Source organism: Colletes latitarsis, chromosome 4 (assembly GCF_051014445.1).
Source record: "Colletes latitarsis isolate SP2378_abdomen chromosome 4, iyColLati1, whole genome shotgun sequence".
Lineage (NCBI taxonomy): Eukaryota > Metazoa > Arthropoda > Insecta > Hymenoptera > Colletidae > Colletes > Colletes latitarsis.
In genome coordinates this window covers 28432205-28451290 of record NC_135137.1, presented here as the reverse complement: position 1 = coordinate 28451290, position 19086 = coordinate 28432205, and the positions used below count along the sequence as shown (strand labels likewise).

The 19086-nt window shown below is 31.7% G+C and overlaps 1 protein-coding gene across 3 annotated transcripts in view; it reads left to right on the top strand.

Annotated features, from left to right (window-relative positions):
* Nucleotides 1-19086, top strand: part of LOC143341145 (uncharacterized) — a 109933-nt gene that overhangs the window by 73585 nt on the left and 17262 nt on the right. The window contains exon 2 of one of the 3 annotated variants that reach the window (XM_076763859.1): nt 15796-15915. The exons of 1 other annotated variant lie outside the window; for it this stretch is intronic. In XM_076763859.1, coding sequence (XP_076619974.1) covers nt 15798-15915 — 118 coding nt within the window. In that variant the 5' untranslated portion in view covers nt 15796-15797. Of the gene's footprint in view, nt 1-15795; nt 15916-16468; nt 16608-19086 lie in introns of those variants that run through there. One more of the 3 variants, XM_076763861.1, reaches the window with a different exon arrangement.

Here is a 19086-nt window from a genome sequence, read left to right as displayed (position 1 = left end):
CTGAATGTGGTCTCCCGTCTCCTGGCAAATAACTGACAGACCTCTTTGGCTGAAAACGTTGAACCAAATGACCTATCGCTGCTTTCGTGGGCGGATTTCAGCGCAAAAAGTAACTAAATGCATAGCTCTCTGCGTTAGAATAATAAACCACTGATTTTGGAAACGGAATTTAATTATTTTTATACGTTGTTCCGTCGTGATAATAAATTTTCAAAGAACAAACATTCCAGATTTAAAACGAAAATCGTAAAACTTTTGACAGACAAAAATAGTTGATCAATTTTTAAATTTGTACACTTATTAAAAGTAATTTTGGCGATTGAATAACCAAAATATATTTTATTACGTCGTCTATTATTTTATTCATTAACATGTTTTGTATTACTTGTCGTTGAAATTGTCTATAGATTCGCTGTTTTAATAAGAATAAAAAAACTATACTGTTTAAAAAAATGGAAATATTTTAGTTGTGAAACCTTTCCATACCTATTAAAATAACGAACATATTCAAGGTGGTACTTATTAGTCTACCTCGTATATAGACGAATTTAAGCTTAAAAATTTAAGCAAGAAATCGTTCTTAAATAATTTCCTAAATTATTCGCTCTTTTAATAAGAATAAAAAAACTGTACTCTACTGTAAAAAAAAATGGAAACATTCTATTTATAAAACCTTTCCATACCTATCAAAATAACGAACATATTCAAGGTAGTACTTATTAGGCTACCTCGTATATAGATAAATTCTATTTAAATGCATTTTCTTTCATATAGAAATCGTTCTTAAATAATTTCCTAAATTGAATAATTTTTTATTATCTCACACATGCTTGCATATAAAGTGTAGCTACCTTGAAATAATCAAGTGATAGATAATATAAAAAAATTTGATACAATTAAGAAAACAATTAATATTGTTTTCCAACTTCCAAAGTTGATTATTTCGGTAGAATTTAGCCGTGTCGTTGGTGAAAGAATCGTATAAAGCGAAGCAAGCGAAATACGGTAGGGGGCGAAAGCAATCAAGGAAGTAGAAATGGCAGGGAATTAATTAAGGTTCTAGGAAAGGAGATCGAAGTAGCGGAGAATTAATTGCCCAAAGTTCGGTACGGCGTACGTTCGACTACGGTCAGAGGTATATCGTGAAATCTGTGCCCAAGTGCTGCCGGTATTACCGATTCGCGATAACATCCGCGACGGTGCACCGAAGATTTACAGTCCGGAACGTCGAAGAGACTTTTAGCCCGAACGGGCTGCCGGAGGCTGGAACGGATCCGTGGCCACGAAAGTGGAACGATAAATCTGCGAACGGATAACTGGACGTTTAGCTTCCAGATTCTTCAAACCTCTAACGACTCGACCACAACGTGAAATTTATTTCAGGAGGAATAACCCGTGCATAAGTGCATCCGTCTATAGTCATTTATGCATTCGTTCCTGCGCAGGGCTCGAGGATGAAGGCTCCGGGTACCTAGCGCTCGGAATAACGCTGGACGTTAAGTTTTACAAGGGGTCCGCATGAAATGTTACGCGCTGATTTTAATGACACTTCGTAGACACGGCGCTCAAAAGTCTCCAGGCAATTGCATTTAGAATATCTTTAGCATACGACGCGAATCGTACGCCTCGAAGTTCTTTCAACCCCTAACCGGTATCGTGGAATATTTCAACAGAACTTGTTTGAAAATTTCTTTGTTTTATCTAGTTGATTTGAAAACGATAAAATAGAAATTTCAATTTTAATGTTTTAAAAAAATTTATTTCAGTTCCACGTTTTTAAAATTCATTTAAAAGCTTTTGTAAGTGCAATGGTATTGTGGAATATTTCAATAGTACTTGTTTAAAAATTTCTTTATTTTATGCAGTTGATTTTGAAACAGAAATTTTCAATCCCAATGTTTTAAAAAAATTCATTTCATTTCCATTTTTTTGAAATTCATTGCACTTTTGTAAGTGCAAGGCTATTGTGGAATATTCCAACAGTACTTGTTTAAAAATTTCTTTATTTTATGCAGTTGATTTTGAAACAATAGCATATAAATTTTCAGTCTCAATGTTTTAAAAAAATTAATTTTAGTTCCTTTTTTTGCATATGCGCAAATTTCTATAGAAATTGCAATACTTTTTGCATATATAGAAAATATAGTTATGAGAATTGATACAGAAATTGATTTAAAAATTTTTTAGGTGCATTTATTTGCTTCTATATTTAAATTACGAAAAGAAAATATAGAAACGAAATTTTGAAAGACTTTTATTAATAAATCATATTGGCCCATTTCTAAAGAAGTTTGCCCATCATTTCATTAAGGATGTATTTAAAACAGGAAACAATTGTTTTCTCTTTTATGGAGAACAATAAAAATATTTGCCTCGTAGGATTACATCAAATGGGACTAAAACATGCAATCGTCAGTGAACGAGAAAAATAGAGAAATCTTGTATGCAAAGTGACTAGTTATATGTGGAAAGTACTGGAAATATGAATTTTATGCACTGAAATAAAAAAGAAGTTCATATAAATATGATTTGTATTCTGCTGAAATGACTTAAGAAAGAATATAAAAGCTACTTTCTATTAAAAATAATAAATATTTTTAATCGAAGATTTTATATTCTATATAATTTACTGATGAAACATTCTTATACCACTTTTTATAATAGCCTCAACTACAACTTTCGTTATATGCTCACTCGGTACCTCTCGATAATTGAACAAACATATAAATATATATTTGAAGTTCTCGTACTCGATAGTTTCTCCATACATTTTCATTTTGAAAACACGAGTCAATGAATTGTCCGAAAAATGAGAGTCCAAAGTAATTTAAAAAAAAATTTTGTAGGTGCATAAGGACGGATGGATTACTTTAGCGATCGAATGTAATGATTGGTACCATTAATCATAAATTGTTAAACCACGTATTCCTGGAACTTCTTTATCAAAATTTGTATAATACATGGTTCGTTCGAGATCATTCAAGCTTACTGTAAGTCAGATAAAATGGTAGGGTGATGATGCGATAGGCATCGATACTATCCTGTGTTGTCAGTCTAGTCTGTGACTCATGCGTAAATAGATAAATAATAAGAACAGTAAATAGTGAATTCCTTGAATCGATATTGTTAAGAAATAGTAATTCTCGCCTTTCGTAATATCTCGTCGTTAGCATCAATACAGCTCTTCGTCAATGATCGATTCATGTGTCAAATGGCTACCGCTATGAAGTTTACATTTGATGAGCGAGTAGACACGTTTTTCATTTATGGAGAATAAAAATGGAAACGGTATTCAAACAGTACCCATCGTTCGTATAGAATATTTCAAAGGTTCTTAGGGACAATTGGAAGTTTAATTATAGAAAAGTGTAAAGGGTGATAAAAATCAAATCGATGTACTTGTACAATTTGTTTAAAATTGAAAACGATCATCACTGGGCTAAACTGTGTCTAAAATCTAGGTTCTAAACAGTCACATTTGTATTACTTATCTAATATGATTACGGAGATATATTTTATTACTTCGTTATACGTTATTATTAAAAAGTATACTTATCCAGACTGTAAATACACCTAGACGTTTATCTCTCGAGAAGACAGGAACTAAATGCCAAACTAAGTCGTTAAACAAATATTCGAACGGTCTTACGTACACAACCAATTCATACGCTTCATAGAGATCTCGAGAAACACATAGTTATAAAGTTGTACTGAGTACAGTTAACCTTCAATTGACAACCTACTTAGCTGCTACAAAACTAATTTGGCGTGCAAGGAACACGTAGGAAATTCGGAAACGTGTCGAATATCGCACGTACGTGCAATACTACTAATTACTCTGATTATTAGTTTTTATACGTAACCCAATTAACCTTTCGAGCTTTCAGTTTGGGTCCTTTTTAGACTTTTAAAGGTTGTCGAAAGCAATTAATAATGTATTATTTTAATTTAGAGGGATTGAGGGACTGCAATGCATTATTTTATAAATTCATATCTTGGACAATGTTTAGAAAAATTTCAAACAAAACGACTTGATCTTGTGTCGTGCGATATAGAAAAACGATTAATAATATATTATTTTATTTTAGAGGGATTGCAACAGATTATTTTGTAAATTCATACCTTGGACAATGTTTATAAAAATTTTAAATAATACAATTTAGTCTTTCGTGGCTATGTGTTTGTGAAATTTCTTTTTAATCGTGAGTAAAATGTGGTTTATGTAGACCCCTTACAACGAAAGATAATGATTGTGAAAGTACCTGTGTAAAACATTCTTTGAGGCTCGTTTACTGTGTTTTATTAGTGATGTTTGAAAAGCGATATTTGAATAGCGATACAAGTAACTCTCGTATAACGCGATTTCGATATAACGTGAAACATAAATTCTACTCGGACCTTACATAACACAGTTTACGGTTTCACACAATGGAGCGTCAGTTTCTTTGTCTGTATGGGTAAATAAAAATATGTTGTACTCGTACTTTCTAAAATATTTTCAGTGCGTCAGCTGACACTACTGTCTCAAACTTTTCCCTTTCCATATGTGTATGGATATGTATCCAGTTATATTGTCCTGTAAGAAGAGTATGAAGTTACTCTTGAAATTCAGGTCTGAAAATATAAACTGATTCTTTTTTCTTTATTGAGTATTTGAAACCTCCTCCGAGGTTTATTACAAATTACATAGGATTTCTACATATGTATGTTCATGCAATAGAATTGTATTGGTTTGATTGGTATAAGATACAATGAATATTCCCAAATTTTTAAGGTATATTCTTTAAGGAAGGAAAAGAAATAATATTAATATTTTGCAAGACTAAAACTTAGTTTTTAGACTACAACTAAAATTTGTTTTAATACTTATTTTTAGAACCTTGCTAACATTTACAAATCTTATCCTTTATTGCTTTCAAAATTTCAATTTGAGAATTAATTTTCCTATTCCCATAGCAGCAAATCAAAGTGTTAAGAGACAGTAATAGCCCTATTTTACGCAAATTTCGAATTAACTTGTTTTTGTGAGTGTCGTAGAGATTACATTGCCATATGACTAACATCTTCTTTTGGCATTCTCGTTTCGTGTTATATAAACTTACTCTGGCGTGTCAATGACATATGTATATATCCTTGGATTGGGTAAAAATATATTCCTGTTCATGCTACGTGAATATCGTTTACACAATTTACAAAACAAAAATCGAAATAATTTTTGTTCAATTTAAAAGACAACCCTGTTTTTTTCTATTAACATTAAACCTACTGAGACTGCATGTATACCCATTCCTACCATGACCGGTCAAATGACCAATCTTTCTTTTTCTCTTTTACGAGGCAACATACTTCTAATTTTTACATTATATGTATAGAAACTTGTGTTTTGATGTTTACTCGTAAGATGTTCTTTTCTTTTATGTGAAAAAATTTTTTAATATTCATCGGAAAGAAGATAAAACACCCTTGAAAACGAATTTTGTTCCAAGTCGATACCGTAGTTAGTTCTAGAGAAAAGAACTATTTAAGAAAAAGTGCTGCCTAGTAATTATGCAAACATCCTGTATTTAAATTCATTTTCAATTAAATAAACAATTTATGGTCCAGTTTTATCGTACACTAGTCGTACGATCAGTAGAAATTGCTGAAACTTCTTTGGGTATGTAGCGTCAATGTAAATATCAAAATAAACATAGAAGATAGCAAAAATTGTAGTAGGTGATATGATCATTAGGTATAGGATGAAAAGCCCTTTAAAATGGGCGTTTGTACGAGTCGATAGTTTCATTAGTTCCGGAGATATAGCGATTTTAATTTCAAGTCGATGCGTTGGCTAGTTTCGGAGATAGGGTTTGTTTACGTTTCGTTGTGCGCTCGCGAGTTCATTCATCCCCCGCGCGCGTAGATAGTAAGCAGTGCGTAGTAAATTCTTGGAAATACTACGCCGAAACTAGGTCACGACAGTCACGTACGCGGGGTAGGTCAGCACCAAGCACGTGCGACAAAGAGGTCCGACTCCGTTAGACGAAGACAGAGATAGTCGAATTAAAAAAATTACCATTTACATAAATTACGATATCTCGAAAACGGAAAGTCGGATCGACAAAAACCAAAAGCCATTTTAAAGGGGAGGCTTTGCCGCTTCTAACAATGCCTCAATAATTAATAAAACACTAATAGTTTCGGAACTGCACGCATCTAAAGTTTTTAGTATTTTTAATACGCGTTAATAGGCTTTCATAAGGCGGAGAGTCAGACGTAGCGGAATTTTAAAAATTACGATTGTCTTTACACGATGATACCTCCGAAACGGAAAGTTGGATCGAGAAAAACCAAAAGCCATTTTAAAGGGGAGGCTTTGCCACTTCTAACAGTGGTTCAATTATTAATAAAACACTAGTAGTTTCGAAACTGCACGCGTCTGAAGTTTTTAGTATTTTTAATGTGCGTTAATAGCCTTTTCTATGGCCGAGAGCGGAATTTTAAAAATTACCTTTTGCATAAATTACGATATCTCGAAAACGGAAAGTCGGATCGACAAAAACCAAAAACCATTTTAAAGGGGAGGTTTTGCCGCTTCTAATAATGCCTCAATAATTAATAAAACACTAATAGTTTCGAAACTAAATGCGTCTAAAGTTTAACTATTTTTAATACGCGTTGTTAGATTGTTCTAAGACAATGGAAACTGTAAATTCTCTCCTTTCGTCTTTACTATACATATATTTTCTATTTACATCGGAAGGTAACCAGAATTTGGTAACAAATGTCCAGTTTTTTACAAAAAAAACATAAGTCGTTCAACCGGTCAGATGACCGGTCGTGGTAGGCAAGACAGACTACATATTTTGCTCAGAAAATAAACAATATGATTAGAAGTGAATATTGTAAAATTCATTGTACGTATACTATAAGAAAAGTCATGAAGTTAAGTGGCGCTAAAATAATATTGTGTGTTAGAAATTCCAAACGAAATTTTAAAAACGGTTATTTGACCAGTCGCGGTAGGTTTAGTGTTAAATAACCCTAAAAATTTAATGCAGCAAAAGTAGCGACTAGCCATTCAGTAAGCAAAATGTAGAGTCCAACAATTGAATTATTTTACTTAATGTTGATTTTTATTAAATTCGTAAATGGAAATCAACTTTTCTTTAAAGTATTTAAAAAATAATGAACTAATAGAGGATTACATAAATTTTCAAATAATTACATTTGACGTATATTAAAGAATTATTAGTTTAAACTTGCGGAGGGCTACAGCGGCCCTAATAATCCACTTAAGGGTTAGAATATCGTAGATATTCAAATGTTCTACGTAGCGTTCAAATGTTTGTCGAATATCGGAATAATAATTTGTGGAATAATAGTCGCGACTCTGCTTGCGACATGAAATTGAAACAACGTTCTCCAAAGTACCGAGTTCACGGTCACGAGCTTCCTCGACGGCCATCCTTGATCGTGGTCCCCGATTCGCCGGAGACACTTTGATGCCCACCGGTTGTCTGAATGAAAAGTGAAAAGCGATCGTCGTGGGAGCTCGTCGTCAGAAAGGTGCTGCTGGCACACATATTTGCATCAGAGAAAGTCCCATCTCCCCCCCTCCCATCGCTCGACCGGGATGCACTCGTGCCTGCGTGTACATAATCGATGCATTAACACCTTGCATAACTCAGCCGCGGTATTAATCATCCCATTATGCGACCGAGTCTCGTGGAAATGAGATTCTTCGTGTCACACTCGATGCTTTCCACGCTCGCCACGTAACGTGACACGAACAGTGGCAAAAATTGCGCTGTGAGAAATATAGATCACCGCAGGATTGTTTCCTTGCTGCGAACTATCGCGTATACAGCTTATGGCGCGAGATCTTTCAAGCCTTTGAAACATAGGCTTCTCGTTACCTCTCTATAACCCAACGTGAGTCCAAAGTTCTATTACCATACCTATTATTTGTATTTTTTAAGTCTGATTTTCAAACCATTACACAGACTCCAAATTGAGTGATTGATATTTGTTTGATACGAATCACTGCACGAGCACCAACGTGTTAATATTAATCATCAGCTGTTCAATTTACTTATTGCTTGTAGGCAGATTGTAAATTTTTAAATAAAAAAAAGTCTGATTTAATTCTATTGTCAACATGTATCGATTAAAATATTAAAGCATACGACCTAAAAACAGTCGGTATAAAATAATTATTTTACAATTGACACTAGGGTGAGTTTGAAAATTTGTGTTTACTGAAATTTACCTTACAATTTATATTTCGTTATTAGTATTCGCCAATGATCGTATCGTATAATTTATTCAGCATTGAAAATTGAATTCTTTTATTAGTATCGAGACTATTAGAGTTTTAAAAAATTTGCAGTATTTTTTATCGTCCCACATACGTTCCATTTAAAAAAATTTCTGAGCTGTTAAACAGATTCTACTGCGATTTCAGAATTTATGAAATAGTTAAAAATGAAAGTGTCCTTCGCGGTTAGTAAAGTTTAATTCAGCTCTTGTAATACAGTTGCAACAGACTTTAGACAGACTTTACGTAGTAAAAGAAACCAGTTTCGCTACGAATACCATTATACTTTTAACGTTCTCACTTTTTAATATAAAGCACGTTACGAGCGTTGTACTTACAACATGGTGGATTACGTAAATTAAAAAGTCAGACCATGCGTTTTAGACCTTTTGGCCTGTTTCTTTATACAAATATGAGGTTTTGTAATATTTAGATTAAACAGCGTTATTACGCAATAACGCGTGTTTCGTATTTTCTTCAAATTTCATACGAGATTCCAAACGTATCGTTTCAGTTTATATAAATTTCTCGACGTTATCAATGTCGTTTAAGAAACTTCCTCAAAACATAATCAATGCCACGACAAAAAACTCTGTAATGGACTTAATATTGTGCTTAAAAAAAATGTAGCAATTAGGTCAAGACGTTGTTCACCATTTACTGAATATCTTTCCTACAGATTTCTGCTCTGTTTACTATCCTAGACAATTTCCTTAAAAAACAAGGCTGATTATATAACAAAATATAATTTACAGTTTATTGAATGCAAAGACAACTGCTCAAATTAGGTATTACGTAATTTATAATTCACTGTTGATAAATATATAGAATCTATGTACCATACTTTTTAAATAAAAAAATCAGTTTTATATTTTTAATAAACATTAAAATCTAGTCATATAAGCAAGTAAATTCAGTGTCAAAATGTTATTATTTGCAAACATAAACATTTATAATCATTAAATTGGTTATCTTTAGATGTATAACATCCTTTTTCATCAAAACTAAAGAAAGAATAAATATCATAATTATAAATATCATAAATTTCTAAATTAAATTAATATGTAGTTGGGTGAACCAGTTATAAAAGTTTTCGTCACAAAAATGCGGTTATGGAAACGTTTAGTTAACGATAAAGTAGATTTTTATTTTATTTGAATATGTAAAGGTGTAAATATGATCCAAGTAAAAAGTTATGTGATTGTTGAGGTCACGTGATAATTAACGACACATTTTAAGTTATTTTCTACTTTTAAAACTGTTTCATCCAAACTATGATTAATTCAATACTCGTTTAATTTAAAAAATCATGTTCATTGTTTCTACTTTCTTCTTCCGAAAAAAAATATATGTTACACCTATTTAGAAACTTAAATGAAATTTATGCAATATTATACACCTGAAAAATATCAATCTAATAGCCAAAAACATTTATGTTGATAAGGAATAATACTTATTTGTCTCGCTTTGCTCGTGTGACGAAATTTGAACGAAACTCGATGAAATAAATACATTTAAAGATAGTAAAAAAAGTAATTTTACAGGATTCTCATTCTCATAACAATTTAATGAAATAAATATATATGAAAACAAGCAATTTATTCCTTACAATTTTTGTTGGTTTTAGGTACTTATGAAAACTATAATAATTTCCTTATTTCGTCCTGCTGTAATACATATCCGGTTATCAATTGCCAAATAGTCAACTTATATGTTATTCTTATATTAGAAATATGGAAACAAGTCATAATTACATTTTAGCTTCTTCTTACAATTTTATAAATTTTCCACACTTTAACCTTAGTATGATTTCTAGAGTTTCATCCCTAGGATCATCCGAGCTCCTTTCAAACCTAAATTTTACAGGGTGTGAATCAAACGAAGCTGTAGTATTTATGGGGGAAAAACAATTCGTAAAAAATAATGATATATTTCCGATTACGATAAATGAAAATCTGAAGATTCAAAAGTATGAATACTTGTTTGTACGATCAAATATGTACGTTTATTAATAAGAAATTGTTTAACCGCAGTATTCTATTATTTTATAAAATCCGCAAGAATCCCCACAGCAATTTAATGAAACGCAACGAACAATAAATAACAACAATACGTACCGTCATTTTCTCGGTGACAAGACAGTAATAGTGGAAATTCGTCGTTCCATTGAACGCAAAGTATGACGCGGAAAAAGTCCGTTTCGCTATGGAGGACTGCGCGAACCGTTAAAGCAGAAGCTATTATATTCTCAGGATCGTTTCTACAAGCACGAGGTGGGTAAATTACGGTTTCTACGCGGAGCAGATGAACGGTAACGCCTCCGTGAGGATTCCGTCTGACGGAGTCGCGGAAGGCCAGTTATAGTGGATTCGTGGCAGAAAAAGGACAGGTTTATTGCCGACAGTTGCTGGCAACGGTACATACACGGAGAACGGAAAATTTCTGCGAGATAACTCGGGTGTTTTTTCTCTGCGCGCGATTGTGCATTAGCATCGCAACGGCTGGCGCCACCATTCTGTAGTGGAGACTTCAACGCGCGTCGCAAGCACCAAGCGGGATCTTATCGAGAAAATTTGCTAACCGAGCAACGAGAAAACAACACTTTTATGATAATCCGTCGAGTAAAGTAATTGAATTAGGTGTATTGGAAACAAACGGTCTCGTGTACCGAGGGGATTTTTTTCCACGTGGTTGCTACCTTTTGTTGGTTATTTGAAACGATGTGTTGGAGTAATCATTGGATCGTCCAGGAAACGTAAGAATTTAATTAATATTAGCGTTTAATGTAATTATGGTTGAAATAAACGAGCGTAATAGACGCGATAATGACAGAGTAATTAAGTTTCTTTTTATGACATAGAGAAAAGTGTACGTTATTCCTTAGAATTTATAGTGTCAGGCAAAGAGATCCATTTTGATAATGCATTTTCAATATTAACGTACATGAAAATGAATAACCAATAGTTTCCAGTGAGTAACCCTATTTCGATGAGTGTGAACAGGTGGCCAGTCGAGTACTTGTGAGAGAGTACTCGCCCTCTGCCGGCGAGTGCTGGAACTGTCGCTACAGCTTAAGTAAAAGTATGAAACAAAAAGATTTCAAAATTGAGAGCAATTACATATGACGACCCATTGCGGTGTCAGTGTTTCATTAAAAAAATAATACTGTACGATAATTAATTTGGAATCTGCTACGTTACTGGATTCGATGATTCGATAAAGTATATAAACCGTTCGAGAAAATACTCGAGAATAAGATTAAACAATTATCGGAATAATGCCATGAATGTGACAGATTGAAAAATGTATAGTCCATGTAATTAGTTAGGAATTGATAGTTTTATCTTTTCAAGGATATACACGTAGTTATCTGTTTCAGCATTTGGCATTGTAAATAAATGCAATTGCAAAGAACTTGGAAATTATTTGAATAATCGGTGAAAATAAATGATTTGCCTTTTGAATACGTAATTTATTTGATCATGAACTTGTTTATATCACACATTTATAAGTTCGAATAACCATGAAAGTGTAAAAAGTAAAATTGTATCGTCATTATCATTAAGATATTTATGCATGTTAAAATCTAATTTTTACTTAATAATTTTGCCATAATTATAGTTAAATGAAATATGAAGAAATTAATATACGATACACAAACAATAAGAGTTTAAAATGGCGAAATGCTTGGTATACATTCTAATAATTTATTTAATTTCACAAGACTAAGCAAACTGAAGCAAATTAAATCTGTATTAGCCGAGATTTAATTTAGTAGCTAAATTAAGCTTAATGAAGCTATAGATATTGAAAGATGAGATTACTTATTTAGTTGCTGAATGATTTAATTTGCAGAACGTGAATTAAAATTTAAAATAGATAAGTATGTCAATTAACTTTTGAACGAACAATTGTTCAAAGTTTTAAAAATAAAAGTACGAAGCATCGAGAGTTAAATATAATAAACTGCTATATTTGAGACAAGTGTAATTATGTAGTGACTCTTGTCTCAATCAACACTAACGGATACTGTATATTTTAGTCAGCTATTAACAATTAATTTTATGTTCTCTATTAAATTAATCATTTGCAGTATTTAATTAACGAAAAAGTTATCGTTTAATACACAAGATTGCATCCAATCAGGGCGTACAATTATACAGGCCACGGTGTACCTTTCAAGGATAACTGTTTTATTCAGGATGTCTGATGATGTCAGGCACGAACCTATACGTATTCGAAAATGAAAGGTCTCTATTTGATACAAGTAGGATTTCATTTTAATTTCATGCGCATAATAAAAGCACGTTCACCATTTATCAAAACGAAGTATATCAGTGGCAATAATTTTTCCGTAAAATATTACTGTAATCGTAGGCGAAGAAAATACAGATAAAATATTGCAGATACTAACACACTATTTTACTTGAATGACGCATGAAGCAAAACACGATAAATAAACAAGGAAGAAGGCGTTTAGACAATTCAAAGAAGTAGAATAATAATATGGTACTTTTAGATATTCAATGCGAAATTACCTTTTAATCGCAACTAAAAAATATATTTTTTTAAATAATTCCATTGTATATACAATGTTGTGAATTCAAAAAATTATAAACAGAATCTTGTCACTTTTAAACAAGAAGCAGAATTAAAGCGAAATGATTTAAAAATACATGAAAAAATTAACCATACAATATAGAAATCATAAAAAAGATGTAATTAATTTGTTCTGTAAAAACATTGTATATATTTTGTGTTCTCATATTTATAACCAAAATTTAAGATTGTATCAACAGTTTTTAATCGTTTTGATTGAACTCTAATCCCTCTTCAAAATTGAAATTATATTTTTGTTTTAAACAATACAACAGCGGCCATGTATAAATTTAATAATATTGTACTCTCCCATAAGAATCATAAATACCACTAAATATACTGTTTTTAAAATATGTATTACAAAAAAAGTTTTTCAATCGTTCGAACAGCTAGTGCATTTTTGGCGCCATATTGGTTCAGCTACGCGCATCTTGTGGCGCGCAAATTTGAATTAGCGTCAACACGATACGGTATAATATAATTAAAATAATCAAAGTTTAAACTCGTACACGTCGATGTCCTCGAAGAGTCTAAAATTTCCTTCCGTCATGCTTTTCGAAAGCTAATAACTCAAACGATTTCGTCGAACGCGAATTTCAATTTTTATCGTCGAAGCATTCATTTCTCTCCATAAAACTCGGCGACCTTCCTACGCGCAATTTTTCGATCGTTTTTCGACAACCAAGCGTGGCAACGAATGCGCTAAACGACAAGGTACGTAATTTATAACATCCTCCCTTTTTGCCTCGTTCTTCAAGGTTGTCGATCATTAAATTATCAGGCTACCTTTTTTTTTCTCTCGTGCTACCTGGTATCAGAGAACAAGTGCAGCCGTCGGGCAGAAAGAAATGGCCTCGGTTCAGCGATCACGGCGGAAACTGTCGCCGTTCGTTCGCGCGAAATCCATTCACCGCGAGTGCAACCGTTTCACTTTTATGGATATTATTATCGCGCGCGATCGGGAATTGCGCGTGATTGTCGTTCCTACGAAATTCCTTTACGTTTTTCCGATTCTTTTTCAACATCGTTTCTTGTTGCGTAAGAGAGCCGACGAAAGAACCTGCACAGCGATCGAAATTGCTTCTTTAGCATGCGTTTATTATTGTGAGATAACATCTAAAAATGGGACAATAATTACGATTCGCGAAATCCTTGAATTTTGTTCGGTTTGTTCGAGTACTGTCTGTTACAAAATCTTAAGCTGAGCTCGACATAGAATGTTTCGATTACTGTTGCATCTACTTTCTCGTAATATTACGATGCAAACATCTGATAATTGCTTCATCAGTGTTTGTAATACAGTGTGATTAAGACAAGATCGAATCGATTTGCGTCTATATTACTGTATTAGTTCTTGCAATGTTCCTATCTGATGCAATAACGTTTAGACAGAAGATTGAATGTAATTATTCCAGATTCACAAGGGGAGCATAAAGATTGTGCAGTATATTCTCAATGTAAAGTGCAAGGTTAAAGAAGAGAAACTTGTTGTACATGTGAAACATGCGAAAACTAGCTCGAGCTAATCATTGAAAAGTGTTTCGAAAGATACCATGCAATGACTAATTTTATATTACAAATATGGTAAAACATAGCTTTTAACTGTAACGAGGAAATATAATTAACAACAAAAATGGCATGCACATCTTATTACGGTTCACTATATAGATTCTAAACATATGGTTGTGTAATAATACAAGAACAAACTGAAGAAACGCGACACTTTATGTTACAAAAACAGTGGACACTTTCTTAGTTTTAATTGTAAAATAAAAATAATACTTTCTCTTATAGATGTTTAGAATCTTATTGGATATCCATTATGTTTAATGATGTGTTTTAATCGATTTTGGCAATTTACGAATTAAAATTAATTAAATGGTCTATCGCGAACTGTAGTCTCTGCCTCCTATTTATTGTATTAATATATGTTCTATTTTAGTCTAGTCTTGAAATCCTAACTTCAAAGCACTATCCTTAGGATATTCTTTAATTTCTGTCCCGAATTTTCGGACGACCTTTTCGAGACTTGAAATCAATTCTTGGCTACCTTCGAAAAGCTAGCTATATCTCGCTCAGATTTACTCTTTTCAAAGCGATATAATACTAATTGCCATATCTCGAATGATTTATTCTTACGTTGGCGACCCACGTTGCGTCAGATTGGGAGTGAGACTAAGGAACGTTCGATTCCTTTCGTCCTCGAACGAGAACTCAACGTTATATTTAGAAATACACCTTTCCGACTGTATGGGAACAAGTATCATAAGAAATTTCTCAAGAATAACGATTTCAATATTTTTTTGACACGAAATTTCGCATTTTTCAGTTTTCTTTGTATTATTATATAACCATTCGTCAAAAATCAACCGTTTATTTATATTACAATTATGCTAAATATATTAAAACGCATTCTTGCCTGAATATAAAATCGTACACAATGAGAATCACTTTAATTTACAATACAAATAGTTTTAGCCTCTCTAGCCATTAATAGTTTCTAATATTTAGACATGGTCCACAAATCAAATTCATGAGAAACATTCACTATTGATGTCTTCACACTAGTTTGAAAATTGTTGTATCCTCTAAGAGGCTATTAGACAAGGATTTTTATAAATAAGGAATTATAAGGATGGAAATATATGATAGGTTAGGAATTATTTTTATTTGCATGTGAAAAACTTTTTAACCAACCTAACAAGTTGAAAGCTCAATAAGACAGCCTTGTAACTCGAAATATCTTTAGTTTTTCTTCAACTTTTTTGAGGTTTAATTGTACTCTTAGCGAAGGGCGGCGAAGTTGGCGCGAAAACGTTTAAACATAATGTCGTTATTAAAAATTAGCGGAAATTGGAAAGTCAACGCAAAGTGAAAGTGTTGTTTCACCGTTTCAGAAATGCGTTGGTTTCGTGGCCACGCCGAGGCACCGAGACTCTTAAGCCTAAGTCCTCTTCAAGCTGATGAAGACCTTGACGGAGCATCTTACCACTTTCATGCTGCGTCTCAGTACAGAGGTAAGAATCGTGAGAAACCACCAATACAATTACCGTAGTGGTAAAAACAGGATGCGACGGTAACTTTCGTAATACGAATTACGATCGTTCTAGCGTTGTTAATTAGCCGCTGGCTGCGATTCAAAACCAAACGTAATTTTTCACAAAGACGAATAGTTCACCGATATCATTATGTGCTCTAACGACTATTCGAGGCACTCGACGTTAAAATGTTTATAATCTAGTAAATTGCAATATAGCTGGTCAATGAATGTGTCATTACGACGTTCCATCGTTTCACAAATTAACGTTCAGGTAAATTAGCTGAACCAAATCGTATGAAATTGAACATTGATATCGAAAAATAACAGTGAAGTTTTTGCGCCTTTTTTGTGTATATATTTCAATATAAAAATACTAGTTTCTGGAATATAAATTCATTTATTTTCATAAAGTTTTATAATTTGATTTTTATTGTAATTGTTGTTTTTAATGAATGGAACGAATGAAATCTGAATCTTTTTTATTATTATGTTTGAGTTTCTTTAGGAAGAATGCGTTTTCGATGCAAAGGTACTGCAAATATGGGAATCAGAATCAACAGAACATTCTCTTTCAAGCAGAGATTCACGTTTTGTGGAAGTATTATTAATTACTACATATGTAATCTCATAGTAATGACTGCTGCCAATCGTCATCATAATTATACCAAAGTAAGGGTATTTCGAAACTTTGTTTTCATAAAAACTCTCGAAATTTAACATTTGAAACTTATTTTATAGTAACGAAAATTTCTTTTTCCATTTTTAAATTGGTCAAGTTTTAACAAATGACAAAATTCAATTTTATTTCTAGAATAATTAATCTTTAAGTTAAATGATACACAACCACGTTATTTTCTCGAATTTTCCACGTTTTTACGCACATTAAACATACAGTTTTCTAGTCTAGCATTGCATTAGGCAAAATTAACAAGTAATGTTTTCTTGAAGTGTACACGCAATGTGTTATAAATTTTATAAAGTGAGTATAATAGAAAACGTTTTTCATAAACTTCGTTTATGGAAATAAATTAAACATTAGAAAGTTATAATGTACAATTTAAAAGTTCGAAAGAATTACCGTAGAGCCTTCAATATCCTAATCTCCATTATCTGAATAATTATTCAAACGGTACGCATTGAAACATTCTTCTCATTATGAAACTGACTATGTTTCGCATATTATAACGGCATTGATGCAGATATGAATGGTACTAGCTGTAGAAATAAAAGCATCGAGTAATTTAAAGTTGGAGGATAATAAACGTGTTGTTAAATTTGCATAAATGTACTTACGTAGAACGTCGATTATCAGATATAATTATTATCTGATGACTGGAATAAAAATGGAAAACTTTTTAAATAATTTATGAAGACAGATTTAAGTTGCTATTTCAAAAATATTAGGAAACAAATAATGCTCTGATGTGTATGTGCAACTTTAAAATTATCATGAATTATTTTCATAGTAATAAATTTTCTCATACAATGCACTCTAACATCACATTTATAGACACGAATCGTATTTCAATGAATCGAAGTTTTAATTAAATTCAACGTAAATTTTTCAACATTATATTTAAAATTCGTTGAATTGACGAGTTTTAAAGAATAAAAAGTTCCAACCAGTAGAGGACATGAATGAGAAATATTATTGACATTCATATTAATAAAGTAAAAAGCGTGAAAAAACGATTTTTACAAAAAGGATATAAAAAACAAGTAAATCAATTTGCAAAAATAATTGGAAATGCATTTGTAAATATCGTTGTAGTACATAAAATTCAATTTTTTAAATGGAAAAAAATCATAATTTTTATAGAGAATCAAATGAAAAAGTGTCTAATCTATAGATTGTGTAGATACAAGTCGTTCTTGCAAGAGTATAAAAATTTGTGATATTCATTTCCTCAAGTAAATATAATTTCTTGAAAAATTGTTTAAGTGGCATTATTTTCTGAAAACTTTAAATCATATGTGTAAATCTTCAAAACAGTTTTTTATTATTTATTATATGAAGTAGAATTTTTCTTGTAAGTTACAGATTTGTACTTCAAGATAATCGAAAATAAAATGATTCTTTAACTATTTTTATGTATTTGAATTTTATACTTCTAAACTACATACTTAAAAGTACTTCAGCGAATTTTTACGAATTTATACATATTCAAAATATGCAGAAATCAAGCTAAACTCTCGAGATTTTAACAAAATCTGTTACTAAACATCAGGTAGGATTAATTTATTCCTAAACGTAGTTGTAGTATTTATTTTTATTTTTATATTACACAGTTTGGCAAAGATATGAAATTCGTTCTGATTTAATTCAAGAAATTACTTCTCACTATATCAACTAATGTCATTGTCAACTTTAATGTATCAATTCAGTTTATAGAACCATAATTCTCGTTGCGTCTCTCTGATAGTGAGACACTTCAAATAAATGTTCTTTTTTAGATAAGCTATTTATAAGTGGAAATATTTATACGCCACTCCTTTTAAAAAACAAAGCAAACCTTCACCATATTACAACACCCAATTGCAGTGTTAATAAAATTGTTAATAAAACGTTCATAAAGTAAAACAGTTTTTATAATATAGTACTTTCATTATTAATTGTATCTCTATAAATGGCAAAAGACACATAAAACTCTCCAAAATATTTGTATATTTCATCGAATCATCACTGATTTTATTTATAACCGAATCCAGGCAAGAGATAAATATTGCAATCCTATAATCATAACATTGTAATATTTAAAAAAAATGGGAATCTTTTATTATCTGACGATCAATATTAAAATGCTTATAAAGAAACTTAACTTTCTATAAAATCAAAGAAAAAATTAATTGTCAACCACGTTCCATCGTTTTATTTGAAGATGTTTACAAGCAAAGTACGTACATATCTTTCTTCTTTTTAAAAACATAATTCATGAATCGAATGCAGATGTTTATGAATCTATGGGTAATTCTCAAAAAATTATAGAATGCACTTAATATGCAAAAATATAAGAAATACTTCAAGTAAGATACTAATTATTATATTTAGGGGTTGAAACAACCCTCTATAAAGCTCCTATTTCATTAATTCTATTAATAAAAATATGAACTTCATGGATATCATGAAACTACTCTTTTTATTCTGATT